The sequence below is a fragment of the Aphanomyces astaci genome, assembly GCF_000520075.1.
Source record: "Aphanomyces astaci strain APO3 unplaced genomic scaffold supercont1.13, whole genome shotgun sequence".
NCBI lineage: Eukaryota > Oomycota > Saprolegniomycetes > Saprolegniales > Verrucalvaceae > Aphanomyces > Aphanomyces astaci.
In genome coordinates, this window is record NW_009798276.1 from 47,108 (window position 1) to 66,741 (window position 19,634).

Sequence of the window (19,634 nt, forward strand, 5' to 3'; positions counted from 1 at the left end):
TCTTCGACTCTTTTGCCCAGGGATTGCCCTAACTATGTGCATCTCAATACCTTGCTCACATAACTATGACCGACAACATTACAGTGTTCTTTATTAGCCCCCACAGTGTCGGGGCAGGGCGCTGCGGTTGAGGGAGTGGCACCAGGACAACAAGGAACTCCTAAGTATAAACACCCCTAACTAGTGCGGGACTCCAACATCGCACCAACGTCAATGATGTACATTATAAGTTAGATTGTTTTCAAAGCTCCATGTCGTCCGGGTCGCACGAGTCCGCATCGACCACGTCCATACTGGCCGTGGCGGCGCCGTCATCGGTCAGATCCCTGCCTTTGTCATCAACCACCGTCAGCACCACCCACACGGGGTCCCCAAAGTACCCTCCTTCCCACATCAACCGCCAGTTGCCATAATGCGTCCCGCTCTCCGCTGGCATGATCAAGCTCAGATTCACGTCCACGGTACATCCCACGTCGACAGACTCCACTTGAACTTGTGGGGGTGCATTGAAATGAAATCCCTGGGACAGCACCAACGACGTGTGTTCCGGCCACGGTGCTGATCCAACGTTCTGGAAGGACAGTCGTAGCTGCACGGGTTGCAGGGGCAACAGCAGTGCGCTTTGAGCAGCACTCAAGTCACTAAGAAACCTGGCTTCCGGTTGCGCCATTTGGTACATGTCCGTGGATCCGAGGGTGGCGGCGCCCGTCGTGGTCAGGTACATGTTGGCTGCGGTTTCCACGTTCCAGTTTGAGCTTTCGAGGAAGAACGTGCTCGTGGGAGCGTCGCATTGCAGGATCTTGGAGAACTGCTGGACCAAGTCGTCGTGGTCATTGGTCGTGATGCTCTGGAACATGCGCAGGAGATCGTCAGCGTCGGTCATCCCCTTCGTGAGAAATCCAAATTCGGCTTATGGAAAGAAGCCGCAATTGCTCAACATCCGGACAAATTATCCGGATAATGGTGGTCGAGCCCATACCTTCAACCAATATGTTCGTACGCTATAATCCGCAACCAACCCCTTACAGAGATATGGGCTGATCGCTGGTCGCGGACATGAATATGTACGACACAAAGTGGTGCGATGAGCTGCAGGAAGGAAAGCAACAACATGGATGATGATCTTAGAACTGCAGAGGGCCTTTGAAGAGCACCTGGGCGCCATCGTTCGCGCGCGGCACGACCAAGCCCAATCGAACGACTTGTTCGGACTTGAGGAGTTCCACCACCTGCGCCGCGTGTTCCGGGGCAACGATGACCACCATGCCGATGCCGCAGTTGAACGTCCGACTCACTTCTTCGTCGGGGAGGTTGCCCACAGAGCGCAACCAGCCAAACACAGGCGGGAGGCGCCACGCCGCCGAGTCAATCTCGACGGCATCAGTGTCGGCGAGCACACGCGGAATGTTCTCCAAAAGTCCTCCACCCGTGATGTGCGCCATCGCACGAACCAGTCCTTGTTTCAACAATGGAAGCAAGGCCTTCACGTAGATGCGAGTAGGGGTGAGGAGGTTTTCGCCCAACGTCGTCGTCGGTTCCCACGGACATGGCGCTTCGTACGTGAGGTTGGCCACATCCACCAGCTTGCGCACCAAAGAGTACCCGTTCGAGTGCAGTCCGGCGCTGGGCAGCCCCAGGACGACGTCGCCATGGTGCACGGGAAGCGGCAGAAGCTTGGCCTTGTGCACGGCACCGACACAAAACCCGGCGAGGTCGTAGTCGCCGCCGTGATACATGGATGGCATTTCGGCGGTTTCGCCACCGATGAGACCGCACGCGCTCTGGCGGCATCCTTCCGCGATGCCTTCCACGACCTGCGCAGCCGCGGTCACGTCAAGCGCGCCGCAAGCGTAGTAGTCGAGGAAGAACAGCGGCTCCGCGCCTTGGACCAGCAGGTCGTTGACGCTCATCGCGACGAGATCGATTCCCACCGTGTGGTGCTGGCCGGTCAGCTGCGCGATCTTGAGCTTGGTGCCGACGCCGTCCGTGCACGCGACCAGCACCGTGTCCTTGTCGTAGCCGGCGGCCTGGAGGTCAAAGAGCCCGCCAAACCCGCCGAGGTCCGCGTCGCATCCGGGGCGCACCGTAGATTTGCACGCCGGCTTGATCTTTTGCACGAGCGCGTTGCCGGCGTCAATGTTTACGCCGGCGTCAGCGTACGAGACGACGGTCTTGCCAAGGTACGCATGCACCTGATGGCGCTTGATCGCGTACAAGAACGCCGCGCCTTCCAGCGGCTGCACGCGCGCCTTGACACTCTCCGCCACGTCCGTCGGGTACACTGGGCACTTCAACTGGACGGCGATGGGGCCGGCGTCCACCTCCTCCGTAATGTAGTGCACTGTGCACCCCGTCTCGGTCTTTTTGGCGTCGACCACCGCTTGGTGGACTGCCAGGTCCATGCCGCCGGCGAATTCCGGCAGCAACGACGGATGGACGTTCAAGACACGGCCAGCCCACGCTTGGCAGAACGAGCCCGAGAAGATGCGCATGTACCCGATGCAGAGCACCAAATCCACTTGCTTGGACTGCAGCAGCGCCGTCACTTCGGCGTCCACGGCATCGCGAGTCTTGTTTTTCCCAGATACGGCGTGCGCGTCGATGTGGTGGATCCGCGCTCGTTCGAGAATGCCCGACGCCTTGCGGTCACTCACGACGATCTCCACGGTCGCGTTCAGTTCGCCGGCGGCAATCGCGTCCAAGATTGGCTGCAAACTGCTGCCGCGGGTCGACCCGAGCACGCCGAGCTTGATGGTCGGGCACGACCGGAGCAGGCCGCGGTGGCCAATATCGCTGCGGTGCTGCGCGCCGGCGAAGTGGACCTTGGACACGCCCTTGTACGCGGCTTGGATGGCGTCCTTCATGGACGGCGCCGTGGCGGTCACGGTAAGCACGCGGCCCCCGGACGTGACCAATTCGTCGCCTCCATTGAGCGTCGTGCCCGCATGGAACACTGTCACGTTCGGGAGGGCGTTGGCGGCGTCCGTGCCGGTGATCACGCGACCCTTGGGGTAGCTCTCTGGGTACCCTTCCGAGGCGAGGACGACCGTGGCAGCGGCGCCATCCTTCCAGCGCACCAACGACGCGTCCAAGCGATGTTCGACACAGGCGAGGAAGATTTCGACCAAGTCGCTGTTGAGCAGTGGCAACAGCACCTCAGTTTCTGGGTCGCCAAACCGGACGTTGTACTCGACGATCTTAGGGCCAGTGGGGGTGAGCATAAACCCGGCAAACAAGACGCCTACGAACGGCATCCCTTCCTTGGCCAGCGCCGTCACCGACTTCTGGACAATCTCCACACACTGCTGCTCCACAGCCCCGAAAAGACACGGCGCCGGTGCGTACACACCCATACCCCCCGTGTTGGGCCCTTGGTCGTTGTCCAAGATGCGCTTGTGGTCCTGCGCCCCCGGCATCGCCACCACGCGCTGGCCGTCGCAGAACGCCAGCAGCGACACTTCCTCGCCCGTCATGAACTCCTCGATCACGACCTCGTCGCCAGCGCTGCCAAACGCCTTGGTCACCATCACCTCCTTGAGCGCGGCGACCGTTTCTTCCTTGGTCGTGGGAATGAGCACGCCCTTCCCGGCGGCGATGCCCGACGCCTTGATCACGACGTTGTACTCGATCGAGTCGACGAACGCCTTGGCGTCTTCGTACCGCGTAAAGTTCTTGTACGCGGCGGTGGGGATGTCGTGGCGAGCCATAAAGTCCTTGGAAAACGCCTTCGACCCTTCCAACTGTGCCGCCCGCGCGCTCGGGCCAAAGGTCGGGATGCCGGCGCCGTTCAAGTGGTCGGCGAGACCGGCCACCAGCGGCGCTTCGGGCCCGACCACACACAAAGACACATTGTTTTCCTTGCAAAAGGCAATCAACAAGTCGGGGCGGTCCGGGGACAACGCTACGTTGGAGATCTTTGGGTTGGCCCCTGCGGCAGTGCCGCCGTTCCCAGGAGCGACGAATATGTGCGCCGCCTGCGGAGATTGCGCGAGTTTCCACGCCAAGGCATGCTCGCGCCCGCCGTTGCCGACCAGGAGGATGTTGCGCTGGGGAATGTCTACTTGAAGCGAGGACGCAGCACGGTTGTCCAGAGAGGCAAACGCGCGGAAAGCCTTTTGCGCCAATGATTTGCGGTCGTTGAGGGACAGAGCGAGCTCGCCGTTCTGTGACACCGCGTCGCGGATGCGAGCAAAATCGTCCGATTGCACGACGACGGCGATCTTGTCAAAAGCCCAGGCCGCCGACCGGACGAATCCGTGGCTTCCAACACCCCACGACTTCAACGCGTCTTCGGATGTGACAGTCGAGTCGGGAAGGAACGCCACCACGAGGCGGATTGGCGACTGGAGCAACTCCTCCACTTCACTTGGCGCGGTCAAGTGGATGTGCGGGATCTTGGCTTCCACGATTTGGTCGCGCCAAGCAAGAGAGCCCAGGACAGCCACACGAAAGCCTTGCTTCTGCAGATCACGAAGCAATGCAAGGCCCTTCGTCGCCTCAGGGGCAGACGGATGACCGCAAGTCACAACGACCGACATGATTTGAGCTCGAAAACTGAAAAATGAGCGTGCCCGATGGTGTCTCAACATGGAATGACGGTTCCGGATACGTTGCATCCGGAAAACAAACCCAGTAAAATGGATGGGAGCCAAGGAAAGGTATTGAAAATGCAAAGTATTTTAATTTCAGATATCAAGGTCCCAACACTTGCTATTTGTGTCGAGCGACGATGGAATCCGAAACACATCTCTTTTAAAAGGTGAATTTAAATACAAGGACATTTAAAAAGCTACTATTATTAGTAGTACTAACGTTAACTGCAAATTGCACTTTCGTTCGATGGCACATCCAAAACTATTGCAATGTGATACTTGCTACTCTGGTAGACCTTCATTGCTAGCTCGGTTCACATCCCTTAGTATCTCTGGCATCCTCCGAAACTTATAGCGAGGTGCCCCATGGGACCTTTTTGCTACACCAGCTGAAGCATCGCCAGACACGAAAGACGAAAGTGGTGTTGTTAGTTGGTTAAAATGCTAAGTTACGGAAACGTTAGAACAACTATCCTTGTACAGCTTCTACTCGCCATGTGCAAATGTATTTTGGCACGAAGGAACTTGGCAGCATTTGCATTCTCATACCGGTATATCCTAACAGTGCGAACACCCCGACAAACGTCCAACCAGAACAAGAATTCGTTTAAATCATTTGCATTTTGTCATTTGACCAAGCTTACAAGAAGCGACGCGTAGGACGCGGCGGTGGCGGCGCCGGGCGCGATGGTTTGCTTTGTTCGACGGCAAACGTCAGCTGCAGAGTGAACGACTTGCTCAGCTTGTCCCAATTGGAGAAAAATTTGCCCTCCGCCTTGTCAATATCCAAGTTTGGCACCTTGAACGCCACCGTTTCGTACGGTTCGCATGCCAAGAGAAGGTATTGGAAGTTCTTGTCCGCTGGCTCCACCTTCTGCTCATACGCTGACATGAAGCGATGACGAGGTTGGAAGCCATCAGCCACATCTGGGTAGTCTACTTGGAACAAGAGCATGCGAGCTCCGGTGTCAGGATCTCGTTGCTTCGTGACTCGGTACCCCGGCAACCCGATCTTGATGGTGCGGCGCGGCACAATCGTGGGCTTCGTTGGGATAACGGATGCAGATGCGTCGGCTGCATCTTTGGCAGCTCGACGTGCAAGGTTAGTTTGATGGCGTTTGCCTTGGGTGTGGGCCAAGTAGTTGCCTTCGTTGCTGTGCAACGTGAGGCAGAGTCGGCACTCGAACGTTCCCAAGTGATTCTTGAGAATGTACGGGTCTTTGGAGAGGTCGACAGTTTCCAGGGCCAACTTGCGAAGGCGCTCCCGTCGATCGATGGCTTGTTGTTGTTCGGAGGCAACGCCCCCAGAGCCAGGCTTAGACCCGGCACGGTTCTGGAAATCCATCGTGGACGATTAATGCACTCGCCGTTCCACCGCCAGAGGTTGAAAGCAAACGATGGAAGGTGAAGAACCTCTCAACATTTATTCCGATTAAAACTCTATAAATACGTAATCCCTTTCAAGCAGCTTTCACCATCCTCAAATGTCACCGCGCCTGTTACGTTCACGAGAAGTCGCAGAGACAAGTGGTATGCGAGTTCATATCAAACTGGATGTCGATACCAACATACACACATCCCGAACAAGAAGGGACCAAAGGAACAACCATAACGTTAAAGCACACAGCACGCGACACATTTAACTATCGTTATCGTTCGTCCTTCCACGGTTGCTTCTACAGTACATACTACCTACGTTGGACGGCGGGGGTTCATTCTTCCATCAGGTTGGAGTCATGTCTGCTTGCTCCATGGACGCCATCTGGTAGGATTTCATCGGGTTGATCGTGGGACTAGAGAGCACGACCTCCCGCATGAGGTTTGACGCTTCCTTGGCGGACGAAGGAGATGAGATGTTGCTTCGCCCGCCTCTGGCCACGGACAAGATGGTCGCTGCCGTCGTCCTCATCGTTCTATCGCTATGTTCCATGTCTTCGTCGTCGTCGTCGTCTCCCACGGACGAAGCCGACGCATTGTCGCTCGATGCGACCGTTGGGGTGGCGGCAGTACAAGCTGTCGTGTCGTCATCGTCGTCGGACGAGGCCTTGCCTTTGCCGTCATCGTTGACCTGTTTCCGCTTTGAAAAGACAAATTTCCGAAGCACGTCCATGCCGTCCCGTCCAGTCATGGGTTCCACGCGGCGTTTGCCGCTACCAGGGCCCTTGAGCACGGCGCTGGGGAGCGACGTCAGCTCTTCCGCGGCGCCCCAAATCACGTCGTCCTCGGGCATGTTGCGCAAAAGTTTGGCAAAGTACCCGTACGCATGCGTGCGCACCTAACGCCAAGCGTTTGTGTGAGTGTTTGAGCGTGTAGACTATTATTCTAAAGCACTGTACATACCTGCACAGCTGTCTTGGTCTTGACATGCGTTTGAATCTTTTTCCATTTTCGACCGTACATGTTGAGCCCTTCCATGAACCGCGCATGTTCATCCTGTGTCCATCGTTCGCGCTTTTTCGCGTCTTTCAGATCGGCGCCTCCGTGCAGCGCAGCCGACGAAGGATCCTTGGACGGGTCGTCGGGATACATTCCAGGGTGCATGCGACCGTGCGCGGGCCCATGAAGATGCTGAGGAGCTCCATACCGGTCGTCGCCATGTCGCCCCCTCGGCGGTTGAAAGTCTCGACGACCCGCACCTTCCAGCATCGAAGAAGATGCGTGTTGGTCTTCGTAATGAGCAAAGTGACCAGGGTACGACGACGTTGTCGAGGTGGCATACTGGTGGTGGCGTGGGTGGGAGTAGGGATTATGCTGGGGTGGTGGTTGCATGTTGCCATACGCTTGTCGAGGGATGTGATGCTCGTAATGGTATTGGTCGTTCGGGTACGGCGACGCTCGCAAGAAAGGGTCGCGTCGGTGCTGGTCGTCGGGGAAGGTCGGCACACCTGAAGGATGGGGGTGCTTGCTGTAAGTGTACGTGTGGGGCTTGGGGTATTCGGCGGGACCTGCATTAGCCGTTGGCGAATGCGCATAAAGCGGTGTCGATGAGGTGCTGGTTGCGTGATGTGGAGAAGTGCCTTGGTTGGGCGAGCGTGCAATCAACTGATCCATGCTTGGCAAGGTGCGGCATGGCGCTGTCCGCATGGCGTCATGGGGAGAAGGCAGCATGCGTTGTGTGTTGCTGGTTTCGTCTTTCATCTGTGCAGGTCTAATTGTGCAAATCCTAGGGGGGGGTGGTCGAGACTGGGTCAACTCCGTCGTTTACAGTTAACCAGGTGTGCGAGTCGCTGTGGCTTTTGTGAAATGCGCTGTACCTCGATGCTGACAGGTGCATTATTTTGAAACATTTAAAGTTATCAGGCTATTTGTATACCGTTGCAAAAGAATGTGTCACGCAAATCATTTGTTGCCCCTCTGATTAGAACCCGTTTCGGACGCACCAGGTGGTTTTGACGCACCCCCCTAAGATTCCACTGTACCTGTACACTACCGGTATATCGAAGTTCGAAGGTGGACCATTGCGGTAAGTGTTCCCGTCAACGAATGGTGCGGATAATTCTATTGCAGCTACAATCCAAGTGACTGGAGGTAGTAGTGACAATAAAAAAACATCGCCCACGCATTCATACGTACTGTAATATCCATGGGAGGGACACCACGACTCAACCGAAGTTCGAAGAGCTTGGAATTTAGAACGCAGCGTATATAAAAAATCAACAGGTGGATGAGTGATACAATCACATTACTGTAACTCGAACCACGTTCGTGGCGCATAATGTTTGTATCAAATGTGACCTCTAGCGCTTGCAAACTCGTTGCCTTCAAAATGATGCGAGCCCTTCCCGATAATGCTTTAAACAGATTCATCGTCAATATCCACTTGTGTGTTCTCATGCGACTTTGACCTTGAGTGAGCGACAGTGCGTGACGCGGCGTAGAATCTCCTCTCGAAGTCGAAGTGCATTCTGCTGTGTATGATGAATATTGTGTGCCACATCACTTTCCACCTCACAGTATTTACGTTTAGTACATGTACAATGGGTAATGCCTCCAAAAACATGCAGAAGGCGACCCCTTCGAAGCTCATCACCGCGATCCAATCCATCGGTGCATGTCCGATTCAAGGTAAACCGACATACGCCGTCAACACTGTCGAGTGTCGGCGGTATATACACTTATGTATCATGATACATCAGAGTGTATCACATTGCCTATCGGCGATCGGTTGCTACTTCCGAAGTTACTGTGGTCAAGTACGATTGCATTAAAACGCAAATGCGTTAAAAACACTACGTAAACTGTACTTATGGCTGGGCCTCGCTCGCTCGTCGCCACCAAGGCAAAGGCAGAGAGGGTTGCGAGCTTGTGAAAAGTGCCAGCAAATTGAAGAAGAAACTTACTCGTGGAATACGATACAGCTGACGGCTGGCAACGACCAGTCGTGACAATCAGTGCCAACATGATATGACTGTACTGTACTGTAGCAAACCCTTGTCAACGCATTCACCGCACGTCGGAATATAATTTCGAGTGCCGTGAGGCTGCCGACTTGGAATGGCAAGCAGATGTCCCCCTTGCATTCGCAGCATATTTCACGACGTGAGCTCGAAACGACGACATCGACAGGAGCCTTATATAGTAGTGAGCTGTTCAACAATTTAGAATGAATGACCAACCAACTTGTTAGAACCATAGAATTATCCGTAAAGTTTTCGGATAAAGTACAATTTCGACATGGCAACCAAGAAAGCGAAACCACCCGTCACCTCGGATGGAGGCGGCGCTGCTGCTGCCACCAAGTCGACCGACGACGCAAACACTACAACCATTGTGACTATCGTTGTGACTGTCCTCGCATGCTGCTGGATCCAAGGTGCTGCCATGGAGAGCATCCTGTCCATGGACCCACGAAGTGGCCCGCTGCTCACATTCGTGCAGTTTGTCAGCATCGCAGTGATGACGTTCCCTACTTCTACGCACATCGCTGTGCCTCTCGTCTACCACGGCGGATTGTCTTTGCTCTACTTTGTGTCTAGTCGCGCCAATTCATTAGCTCATTCGTGCGGGCTATCGTTCCCACTCTTGAACTTGTTCCGAGCATCAACTCCCATGGCATCGCTTGCGACGGGGTACCTCGTGTTTGGAAAAGCCTATGCGCGCCATCAATTCCTCGGCGTTCTTTTCATTTCTGTCGGCATTGGCACCTGCTCGTACATGGACCCTTCCTCCTCGACCTCGACCAGTACTCGTGCGACCTTCTGTACCGATAGCATGTTGTCCAGCAGCTTGGTGTGCAGTTACCCCATCGTGCAATCCACCTTGGCACAAGTGGGCCATTGGCGTGTCGGCATTGCGCTGCTGCTGGTCGGCCTTGTCGTTGGCTCAATCCTTGGCCACGTTCAAAATCACGTGATGCGAGCCCATGCCGCGCCCGGACAGCCGCATCCCGCCGAAGAAAGCATGTTCTTCATGCACGCGTTTGCTTTGATTCTCATGGCATTTGGCGACGGCCAAGACCTCCGCACGACGTGGACGTCGTGGACATATCTCCATGCAGACCGACAAAGTGACAAGCTCTGGACACTGGTGGGCCTCGTACTCCTGAACCTCGTGACCAACTACGTGTGTATCCGATCGGTGTACCGACTGGCGTCCGTCGTGTCGACCGTGTCCCTCCAAGTCGTCCTCACGCTTCGAAAAGCGGCGAGCCTCGTCTTCAGCGTGTTCTACTTTGGCCAGCCCTTCTCCACGGGGCAGTGGATTGGCACGGCGGTGGTATTTCTTGGGGCGTTCGTGTACGCCAACACGTTTAACCCAAGGCGTCGGTAACGGTTTAAACGTGTGGCAAGCTCAAGCCCGCCCTGTCGTGGGCAATGTACTGTACCTATCTACCGGGTAATTAAACATGTCGATACCGTACGTTGCTGATTTGGTGGGGGGGGCTGTCGGCAGCTTCTCACGTTCGTCGCATCGAGAGATTGCTTGCAAACGTCCTACTCAGCGCAACATTATTGGGTAAAGCCCCCCGCAACGTGAAAGGCAGGGGCGAGATACAAAACTGTGTATGCAACTCCACAGCAATACTGTACATGCAACCTAAAGCCCCCATCATATGACGTTCTTCAGTACGAAGGGCTACACGGTATTCATCCTTGGTTGTGGGAAATGAAGTCATTCGTCATTACATTGTGCTACTCACCACGGGCCGCAATTCACTGGCAGTGCAGGCAGTCTTGACCCACAAGCACACTTGCGTACTACCATTCATTCACTGCACGTGTTGGTATTCCAGTACAGTACTTTGGTGTTTTGAACCCAACGCATGTTTTATTAATTCGATCAGTCAAAGTACGACTTCAACGTGCCCGTGCGACGCACGTCGCATGTCGCGCAATGGAAGGACCCACCAAACGGCATGAAGTTGCGGAATGGCACTGGGATGACCTCGAAGCCCCACTCCTTGAACAGCCTCTGGGCAGGCTTCTCGTGCGCTTCGACGATGACCACCCCCGGGCGCACCACCAACACATTGCACGTCGCCGTCCACGGACTCGTAAAGAATAGCGGGTGCGTGGGCGGCAACTCGGGCGTCGGCGCGACAAACACTTCCCACCCCTTGAACATCTCGGGCAACCGGTACTCGTACTCCTTGTCCTTGTACGAGTACGTCTTAACGGGCTTCCCCGTCACACATGGGCGATAAGGGTTGGCGAGGAGTTTTCCCTCCATCAACGGTACAAACGTGCCATCGATGTGCATGGCATTGCGGTCCTTGAAATCCAGCACGTGGATGCGGTAGTCGTCGCCCAGGTGTCGGCGCATCCACTCGATCCCAAACTTGTTGGTCACTTGGCTTTGCTGGGTGAAAAGATCTCGACCCATGCGCGTAAACTCGGCTGCGTCGAACGTGGGCTCGAACTCGGTCACGACCGAGTTGAAGTCGCCCGAGGAATGTTCCCAGTCTTCGTTGTACAAGGCGTCGCTCATCTGGGGCTTGGGCGCGGCCGTCCACTTGGCCCCTTCGTGGAAGTACTCCTTGAGCAGCGATCGGTACGGACGGAACTCAAAGTATCGCGATCGCCACGCCATGGGGGCCTCGATGATTTCGTTGCCCACGACAATGAGCACATCGCGTGGCATGGCGGCGTACAGTCCGCCGAGACTTTTGAAGTCGGGCGTTTGGACCGGGGTCTTGAAGTCGTCGGGGTTGAACTCGGGGCGACGGACCTTGACGCCTTCGCCTTCGAGGACCTGCGAGAGGTAGTCCAGCTCTTTGGCGGCTTCCACCATGAGTTCTCGAGGAAACGATTCGCCCGCCTGGGTCTTGTACATATCCCAGTATCGCGACGGCCACACGGCCTTCCCCGACACATGCCATTCAGGAATCGTCGAGCCTTCGATTCGACCTACAATCACTTCTTCCAGCGGGTCCCATTCGTTGTGCGAGTTGACGACATTGAACTTTTTGCCCGCCGCCGCCGTGCCAGCTGCTGCTTGAGACAATGGCGACGTGGCGGTGATCGAGAACGAGCGAGCGGCGGCAGCCCCGCGGGGGCGGATGAAGCGGTGCAGCATCTCTTGGCGGTGTCGCTAGTGTTGAAGTGCAAATTCACAATGAAGATACTCGCCCCATCTTGGGAAATGGAACACTTGAATGACGGATTTTGATTGGTTCATTTGGATCTTCCACAGACACATTCGAATCGAACATCTCGGCGAAAGGGACACTTTGGCGGCCAAAGTTTGGCCCAGCAATCGTCGTCTTCCTAACGTTAACCGTTTAACAGTCTACATGTCTCTTTACATGAGCATGCATTCAACTGTTGTAACATTAATGCCATAACGTTAGTTTATGCCTACATTCCTATCGTATGTACATACACTCTCGACTAGACCCTGCTTGTCATGGAACACCCCTTTAGCCTAACATTAGTGTACAGTATTCCTCGTTCGACATGTGAATGCCAGTGGATATATTATTGGACAGGTCAGGCTTTTGGGGGCACACTCGTGCTAATAGTATTGTGGATTCGGGGGTAACTACAAATTTCCAGCGACCCCGTCGAACCGAATCTCGCCGCCGAACCGAATCACGAATCGACACTATTGGTTAATCCAATTTTGAGTGGATCTGATTGGCTTTTACAGAACGAACAAGTATATTCAACCAATCAGAACTCCAGCGTAATTAACTGTAAGTATTGATTCGACAAACCACGTGTATTTTGGAAATTTATAGCGAATTCACAATACTACATGTACTACGTAGTAGTACGATACGACCTTTCCCCGATTGCACGCGTGTTCTCAACATCCATCCCCTGGGAATAGCAACACAAGAGGTTCGGGGGTTCAGCGGACAATCGCTAACAACGTCGGTAATAGTCGCATTCGGTGACGAAATCCCTCGTTGCGGCAATAAAATACACATCATGCCTTATCACGCGGACTGTTGCCGCTACAGTGTATTCGCAGCAATTCGAAAATCCATCATCAACATGGTTGAAGTCGATGTACCAAGCAATTTTGGATTCGATTCAATCCGGATGAAGATTCATATCCGGATTTACCTGGCGTATGTTTGTGCATTTGCCACTCCATCAACCTTCTCGCACCTCCGCCTCGACGATGGACAGGCCAGGTGCATCGATCAAGTCGTCTCTACAGAGGTATCCGTCACAGAACCTCCTGATGCCTCGTCGGGAAAGAGCCAAGCCGATCTTCTACGGCGTGGACTCGTTTTGGCCGACGCTCATTGACTTTTACTCGGTGGACGACGACACACGAGTGCTGTGGAGTTCCCGAGCCCACCGCAAGACTTTTCACACGCTCCACTTGGCCTTTTCTTCCGACTCGACATGGTGCATCATCTCCTGGAGTATATGGTCGGCCTGCTTCTCCGCTTTCGGTGCGGCGCTGTTCCTGTATGGAAGCTACAACGAAATCGCGTTCGATACCGCGGCCACCGCCACCGACGGGGACCCCAACGAGACGCCCGTTCCCCTGGAGCTCCTCCACCGTTGGATCGACTTGCCGTACTTTCTGGGTGCCGCTTCGTTCTTCGTCGCTCAGTTGTTGACATACTTGGAAGTGATCAATTGCTGCCATGACCTCGAGGTAGTACTGTACATCCACTCCGTTCACTCGTCTAATGACGTTCTCCTAAGTCGTCTCATTGTAGCGATGGCTGCACGAGTACGTCCACGCCGACCCTCCGATCCGCAAGATGAAATGGCTCGGGTTTTCTCCGTTCCGTATCGACTACTGGAGCGCGCTTCTGCATGTCCTTGGATGGTTCCTTTTGCTGTGCGCTCGGGGCTACGTCTACCACGCCAAGATGGTCGTGTATGGAGTCGTTCACCTGTCGCGAGGGGACCCGCGCATCTTTTGGGGCCATTGGATCCCCAGCCTCTTGGGCTTCTTTTCGCTCAGTGTCGGCGCGTACCTAGCGCACGTCGAAGTGATCCATCGCTGGTTTGTCTGCCGCCTCCACAAACTCGAGTTTTGGGTCACAGGTATTTTCGTATATATTTGCCAGAACCTTCAGCTTATATAACATCGTAGGCACGAATTGCGTGAGCGTCGGCTTTTTATTTATGTGCTCCGTGGGCCAATTCATCGATCCGTTCAACCTCGTCTTCTCGGACGCAGGCTCCATGCTCATGTTCCAGATCGGCGCCGCCCTCGCGCTCCTGTCGGCGGTGCTCATGCTGGTGGAAGTGTATCGACTGCACATGCCAGCTAAGCATCCTGTCTACGGAAAACTGGCCACGCCCTCCACCACGACCGTGTATGGGACGGTGTAGTTGACTTATTATTTGGGCACGACAGTGTACTTAGTATTTTAACCGAAAAGAACTTGCAGAAACATTCCCTTCTTTTGAATCTCGGCATTTGCTGCGTGCGTCGCCATGACCTCCGTCACGTTTACAAGACCCTTCGCGACCACCGTGTTGCCATCTAACGTTGCAAATCCGTTGATCCACGGCTTGGAGGGTTGAAGTGCATGCAAGTATGGTCTTACGGTGATTCGCACAAAAGACGACCAGAGCCCAAAACCCTTCTGCCACGACTGCTTCGTTGGCCCCATGCAGGCGCAAGGCGGTCGCCACGGCATCAATAGCCCCTTGGTGCTGCACCAAGTTCAAGTTCGGTTCTACATATCAAGGTCCGATGAATCGGGAACACAAACTTGCATGGGACCTACCGCAATGAAAGGCCACCGTGCGCAGAGTGCGACATCCATCTTCCTGAATGGATCCGTTCTCTTGCGACCGGGTCATGGCGTCGACAATCGCAGCAATGGCGCCTACTTGACCCGCTTCGACCTTCATTTGCGCTACATGTGATGGCATGGGACACATCATCGCACATCAATCAGCACGCAACATACATGTATTAAAGGCAAGTTGGTTGAGCTTGTTAAGCCCTTCCGCCGACAGCAGCGGGGACTGGCTGGCGATCAGGGAAAGCGCTTCTTGCAACGGTGTCGAGGACATGTTGAAATTCAAAGTGACCCAACCAATTGCAGTATCCGGATTTTGTGGCATTTCCGGTTACATACGGTAGTTGACAGTGATAACGTTAACGCCGACGCACGGACGGGACATGCACTGCGCTGCACCACAATGGGCGCGTCACCCATTGTTCATGTCGGTGACCTCGCGCAATTTCTGCGCTTCACCGCCAGACGTCGGCGCTGGTTTCATCAAGGCCAGTACGTGAGAGAGGTAACTGACAAGAAACGTCCATATCCCCAACGCAACTCCTCGATCATGGACGTGACATCCGACGTTATGGCGGAGACATACCAAGATGCCGATGCTGTGGCACTTCAGCTACATGCGATAGCGTCTGATATCCAGCCGTTCGTTGAGCAAGTGTTGGAAGGACTGCCCCCATTTTTACAGTGCACGTCAATCTCGCTTGTCGTCCAGGCGATGCGCCAGGCAAGAAGTGTCGCCGTCAGGTATGTACGAAAACGATGGCGCGCCATATTCTACCGATGGTGTTGTAGCCAACGGGTGCTGGACGAGACACTTGTACTCGCAACTGCAGGCCTGAGTCATCTGCTCTCGACCAAGCATAACCCATCCATGCCCAGCGAATTCCACGCCTTGCATTCAAAACGCGAGGCGTCCCAAGCTAAGTTACAGACGCGCGCCCGGCGCATCCAAGCCAAGTGGTTTAATGCTCGGTTTCGAACGCTGTCGTGTCTCCCCAAACTCGAACTTTCCCCCTTCAGCTTGCGTGAACCGGATCCGGTGGAATTGCCGTCGACTCGTTTGGACAGTGCATTGCTGGACAAGGAGGTACCAACTTAACACTTGGAGAAATAAACATATGAACTACCACGATACTATTGGTAGATCGCAGCGTACACGAGTCAATTGGAGGTTCGTGTGAGTCAAAGTCGAGACCATCGGCGCCGTGTGGCCGCGGAAACAATGCATCTCCAGAAAACCGACCTTGCCCGTCGCAAGCGCCAGGTTCGACCATATATATATATATATATATATGTATATAATATTAACCTCCTTCTTGTTGACCTGAACAACATATGTACCGTATATCCTTTGAACATGTAGCTGCACGTGAAGCAAACTCGGTTCGAGCACGCGCAACATCGATGGGAGTACTTGTTGCAACAACTCTGTCGTCGCCAGCGCCAGCGTCGCCTGACTGACGTCAAAGCTACCCATACTCGACACGGGTACGCCCAAGAAGATACAGACGTGCTTCGATCAACGTTTTCCCCCCGCGGCGGCGGCGGCCACCGTCGTCCTTCAAGGCTGCCCCACCGTGACAAGATGGAAGACTACGTTGCCAACATCCTCAACCACGCCGTGTTGCGTGCGTCGTGGGTGCTGGAAATGCAAGCTCTTCCCCACCGCCCCGACTTGAAGTGTCTATTATCGTTGCCCCCTCAACAAGATCATCAGCGTCCCCTTGTCCTGCACGTGGCCATGCTGCTGTGTCCAAACCTGTTTGGTCCGCACTTTGGCCTATTGTACCAGCAGTACTTTGCCAAGCACGCCGTCGACGCCAACGTAGTCTTCGAGTGGACCACCGTAGACGTTGCGAGCCTCGACTTCCCCACGCAAGCCTTGCAGCGCTGCCTCGACGGGTTCTTTGTATGCGGCGCTCCGGACGTGTCTTCCGCCAACCGTCTCACGTCCGCGCCGTGGTATGGCGCGCTCGTCGACTTTGTGCGCGCCTTGGTAGCCCAGGACCGACCGGTGGGAGCCCTTGGGCGCGGCCACGTCGTCTTGGCCGAGGCGCTAGGCGGCCGCATCGATCGACGACCGACGTGGCAGCGCGCCCACAATATGCTCGAGGAAAAGGTGACCACCGGATTCAAACAAGTGCAGACACGGGTGCGCGTACTGCACACGTTGCATGGCGAGTACGTGGCGTCGATGGCGGCGCATCCGTGGATCCGCACCACGACGAGCATGCCGGTTCCAGGCTCCATGTACGCGTTTGTGTCATCCATCAAGGCACCTAAGCGCGTCTTGTCGTTCGACGGGTACCCTGAGTGCAGCAGCCTTGTGTTTGACATGTTGTCTCGCCTTGTCGATCCCGACCATTCGACGTCGGTGTTGTTCGAGAAAGCGTCGACCACCGGCGGCTCCCTTGCGCTCGACTGGGTCAGTGCCGGTCCCGGTGTCGCCCACCAGTTCATCCATCTGTTCGTCCCTGGCGCCGTCGCGCGTGCCAAAGCCGGTCCGTGTCCGTCGGTGCTCCACGACGACGACCCCCGCGCCGTCGTCCCCATGGCTATCTTCGCCTCCAAGTCGCCCATCCCCCATGTCGACTTTATCTCGGACACGGACGAGTACTTTTCGTTTGCGTTGCATGAACACGTCGACTCGATCGTGCTTGGCCTCAACTTGTCCAAGGACGACCACCCGATTGTGTTTCCCCGGTCTTGTCTGAACGACATGACCGATGTCGCAGACGTGTTTCCAGCGCTGTTGTCGTCCAAGCACCACAAACACCCCCTCTTGGTGCACATTCCACGGCTCACGCTCGTGGAACTCAAGTCGCTGACCATTCTGCACGCCTACCAAAGCCGCCACGTGATGAAGTCGCCTCGCGTCATCCCTGGCAGCTCCCCCAGCAGCCACAACCGACTGCTCACGCTCTGCTCTGCGCTCACACGGCTCGCAGACATCCACGCGCGACTGCCACCCCCTCCAACCAAGTCGGCCATCGTTCGCCCCCTCCATGTGACCCTCATATTCCCGGGCGAAGATGCCTCTTCGTTTGTCAAGTACTCGCCCCAGGACCTTCAAAAGTGGTGGCGGGTGCTCAATGGCGCGATCGCCGCGCTGCACCAGCCGCCGCCGTCCAAGCTGACAATCGTGTCGCGGGACGCCACGATGCTCCAAGTGCTGCGAAAGATGCAGCCGGCCTGGGACTTTTTGTTCGTCCTCCCCCCGGCGGCCGCGACGGTCCAAGACGCGGTGGACATCCGACGGCAGGCCAAAGTCGTCGCGCGCTTCGCGGACGGCGTGCTGCTTCAAAAGCACCACGAATTCATCGCGTGTTCTCGCTCGATGTCGCCCCCCGTCGGCCTCCACGTCCACCCGCTGTCGATCGTCGACCTGTACCACGAGGTCGGGCTGCGGGTGTACGTGAACGCCAACGGTCCGGACGCGGTGACGTTCCTGGGACCATCCAGCGGTCCCGTACGGGAACAAGTGGCATTTTTGCTCCTGGGCGTCGACGGGGTCTTCACGTCCAACCCCCATCCGGTTCAAGACGCCAGGAAACTGCTTGCTGACCGCCATTCAGTGGTGGACGAAGTACGAGATGCGATTCGCGCGCATGGCCGTGCCGCGATGGCGCAAGTGGAGGCGGACCATGCGGCGGAAAGCGACCGCCTGACAAACGTAGACGGGTACCGGCTGTATGCCCACCACTACTACAACCTGCCCCTTGAATCCCACGAAGTCGACCAGTGGCAACAACACACACATCCTCTTCAGTCGCAGCATTCGTCGCTTGTGCTCTCTGGTGACACGGTCCTGGACTACATGGAACGCCTCCATGCCGTCGACGTCCCGACGGAAGCGCACCGCCAGCTCCAAAGCCACGCAACGGTGTCTCCAGTCAAAACAGACAACCAGCGGCGCGACTTGCACATGGCCGTGAAAAACCCCACCTTGGACCAAGTGAGACGGGATAAGCCCGTCAAGGTGGGCAAACGCAACCGCAGCGTCGGGTTCGCTTTCCGCAGTCGCCACCTTGTCGTGAATAACGACGACGAATCCAACTGGAGGTCGCTTGCCGTGCACCACATTCCCACTCCACCACCCAAATCCCCGCAGCATCCGCGCACAAGCCACCCAGTCACACATATCCAACTCATGGAACGTGACCACGTCACCCCCATGTCATCACTTGAAACACGGACACCATCCATGACTTTGTCAGACAAAGCCACACCTCGACGTCGACGGGTCCTACACAGCATAAACCTGCCAGTGTGCTCAATATGACGATGGTCCTGGCTTCCTCTTGGTTACATATAAACGTTTGATTGGCCAGATATCTACGCCCTTTGATTGGCGGAATTAGTCCCACCAAACTCTGTTATTGGCCAGAAATCTACGCCCTTTGATTGGCGGAATTAGTCCCACCAAGCTCTGTGATTGGCCAGGAATCTACGCCCTTTGATTGGCGGAATTAGTCCCACCAAGCTATGTGATTGGCCAGAAATCTACGCCCTTAAGTTCAACAAAGTGGAAACGATTGATAAGTTTTACTTTGTACTAGAATGGAGGTTCTTGGGATCCGTGGAGGTACTGGAGTCGATGGTATTACTAGTACTTTGTATTCGGCTCTAATCGTCTACTTTGCCTGATTTCTCCATGATATCGTCCACGTGCTTGGCCAGCGCTACTTCCTCCGCCGACAGCCCCAACTTGACCCCTGTGCCGCCATAATCGACCGGCAGTTGGTCTTCCGCGATGGACTTGAGCAGCTCCTCCTTGACCGCCCTGCCTTTGCAGATGCGGATCTTCTCCTTCGTGACGGGTTCAATCATGGGACTCACCACGCGCCACACGACGTCGAACCACCGGGGCACGTTCA

General features: G+C 55.5%; 10 protein-coding genes across 10 annotated transcripts; 3 read left to right on the top strand and 7 right to left on the bottom strand.

Moving 5' to 3' along the window:
* Window positions 1-241: 241 nt before the first annotated feature.
* H257_06473 (hypothetical protein) lies at window positions 242-883 on the bottom strand (the record flags this gene model as incomplete). The annotated part of the gene is made up of 1 exon (XM_009831698.1): window positions 242-883. The coding sequence occupies one exon, from the start codon at window positions 881-883 to the stop codon at window positions 242-244; it is 642 nt and encodes a 213-aa protein (XP_009830000.1).
* Window positions 884-1,124: 241 nt separating this feature from the next.
* On the bottom strand, window positions 1,125-4,616 carry H257_06474 (phosphoribosylamine-glycine ligase; the record flags this gene model as incomplete). Its single annotated transcript, XM_009831699.1, has 1 exon — window positions 1,125-4,616. The coding sequence occupies one exon, from the start codon at window positions 4,614-4,616 to the stop codon at window positions 1,125-1,127; it is 3,492 nt and encodes a 1,163-aa protein (XP_009830001.1).
* Window positions 4,617-5,112: 496 nt separating this feature from the next.
* Window positions 5,113-6,057, bottom strand: H257_06475 (hypothetical protein). Its single transcript, XM_009831700.1, has one exon. The coding sequence runs from the start codon at window positions 5,935-5,937 to the stop codon at window positions 5,233-5,235; it is 705 nt and encodes a 234-aa protein (XP_009830002.1). The 5' UTR covers window positions 5,938-6,057; the 3' UTR covers window positions 5,113-5,232.
* Window positions 6,058-6,207: 150 nt separating this feature from the next.
* On the bottom strand, window positions 6,208-7,822 carry H257_06476 (hypothetical protein). The gene is made up of 2 exons (XM_009831701.1): window positions 6,933-7,822; window positions 6,208-6,867 (listed from the first exon to the last, which is right to left on the bottom strand). The coding sequence occupies exons 1-2, from the start codon at window positions 7,728-7,730 to the stop codon at window positions 6,316-6,318; spliced, it is 1,350 nt and encodes a 449-aa protein (XP_009830003.1). The 5' UTR covers window positions 7,731-7,822; the 3' UTR covers window positions 6,208-6,315.
* A 1,444-nt stretch (window positions 7,823-9,266) lies between these two features.
* Window positions 9,267-10,452, top strand: H257_06477 (hypothetical protein; the record flags this gene model as incomplete). The annotated part of the gene is made up of 1 exon (XM_009831702.1): window positions 9,267-10,452. The coding sequence occupies one exon, from the start codon at window positions 9,267-9,269 to the stop codon at window positions 10,359-10,361; it is 1,095 nt and encodes a 364-aa protein (XP_009830004.1). The 3' UTR covers window positions 10,362-10,452.
* A 239-nt stretch (window positions 10,453-10,691) lies between these two features.
* H257_06478 (hypothetical protein) lies at window positions 10,692-12,193 on the bottom strand. The gene has a single exon (XM_009831703.1). It carries the CDS (start codon window positions 12,105-12,107, stop codon window positions 10,872-10,874), a length of 1,236 nt encoding a protein of 411 aa, XP_009830005.1. The 5' UTR covers window positions 12,108-12,193; the 3' UTR covers window positions 10,692-10,871.
* Window positions 12,194-13,136: 943 nt separating this feature from the next.
* On the top strand, window positions 13,137-14,408 carry H257_06479 (hypothetical protein). The gene is made up of 3 exons (XM_009831704.1): window positions 13,137-13,649; window positions 13,714-14,047; window positions 14,097-14,408. The coding sequence occupies exons 1-3, from the start codon at window positions 13,161-13,163 to the stop codon at window positions 14,336-14,338; spliced, it is 1,065 nt and encodes a 354-aa protein (XP_009830006.1). The 5' UTR covers window positions 13,137-13,160; the 3' UTR covers window positions 14,339-14,408.
* H257_06480 (hypothetical protein) lies at window positions 14,048-15,031 on the bottom strand (the record flags this gene model as incomplete). The annotated part of the gene is made up of 4 exons (XM_009831705.1): window positions 14,048-14,492; window positions 14,557-14,688; window positions 14,740-14,871; window positions 14,926-15,031. 4 exons carry the CDS (start codon window positions 15,029-15,031, stop codon window positions 14,377-14,379), a joined length of 486 nt encoding a protein of 161 aa, XP_009830007.1. The 3' UTR covers window positions 14,048-14,376.
* A 246-nt stretch (window positions 15,032-15,277) lies between these two features.
* Window positions 15,278-19,087, top strand: H257_06481 (hypothetical protein). Its single transcript, XM_009831706.1, has 4 exons — window positions 15,278-15,501; window positions 15,550-15,844; window positions 15,902-16,021; window positions 16,121-19,087. The coding sequence occupies exons 1-4, from the start codon at window positions 15,308-15,310 to the stop codon at window positions 19,037-19,039; spliced, it is 3,528 nt and encodes a 1,175-aa protein (XP_009830008.1). The 5' UTR covers window positions 15,278-15,307; the 3' UTR covers window positions 19,040-19,087.
* A 225-nt stretch (window positions 19,088-19,312) lies between these two features.
* H257_06482 (hypothetical protein) lies at window positions 19,313-19,587 on the bottom strand (the record flags this gene model as incomplete). Its single annotated transcript, XM_009831707.1, has 2 exons — window positions 19,313-19,345; window positions 19,396-19,587. The coding sequence occupies 2 exons, from the start codon at window positions 19,585-19,587 to the stop codon at window positions 19,313-19,315; spliced, it is 225 nt and encodes a 74-aa protein (XP_009830009.1).
* Between the last annotated feature and the right edge of the window lie 47 nt (window positions 19,588-19,634).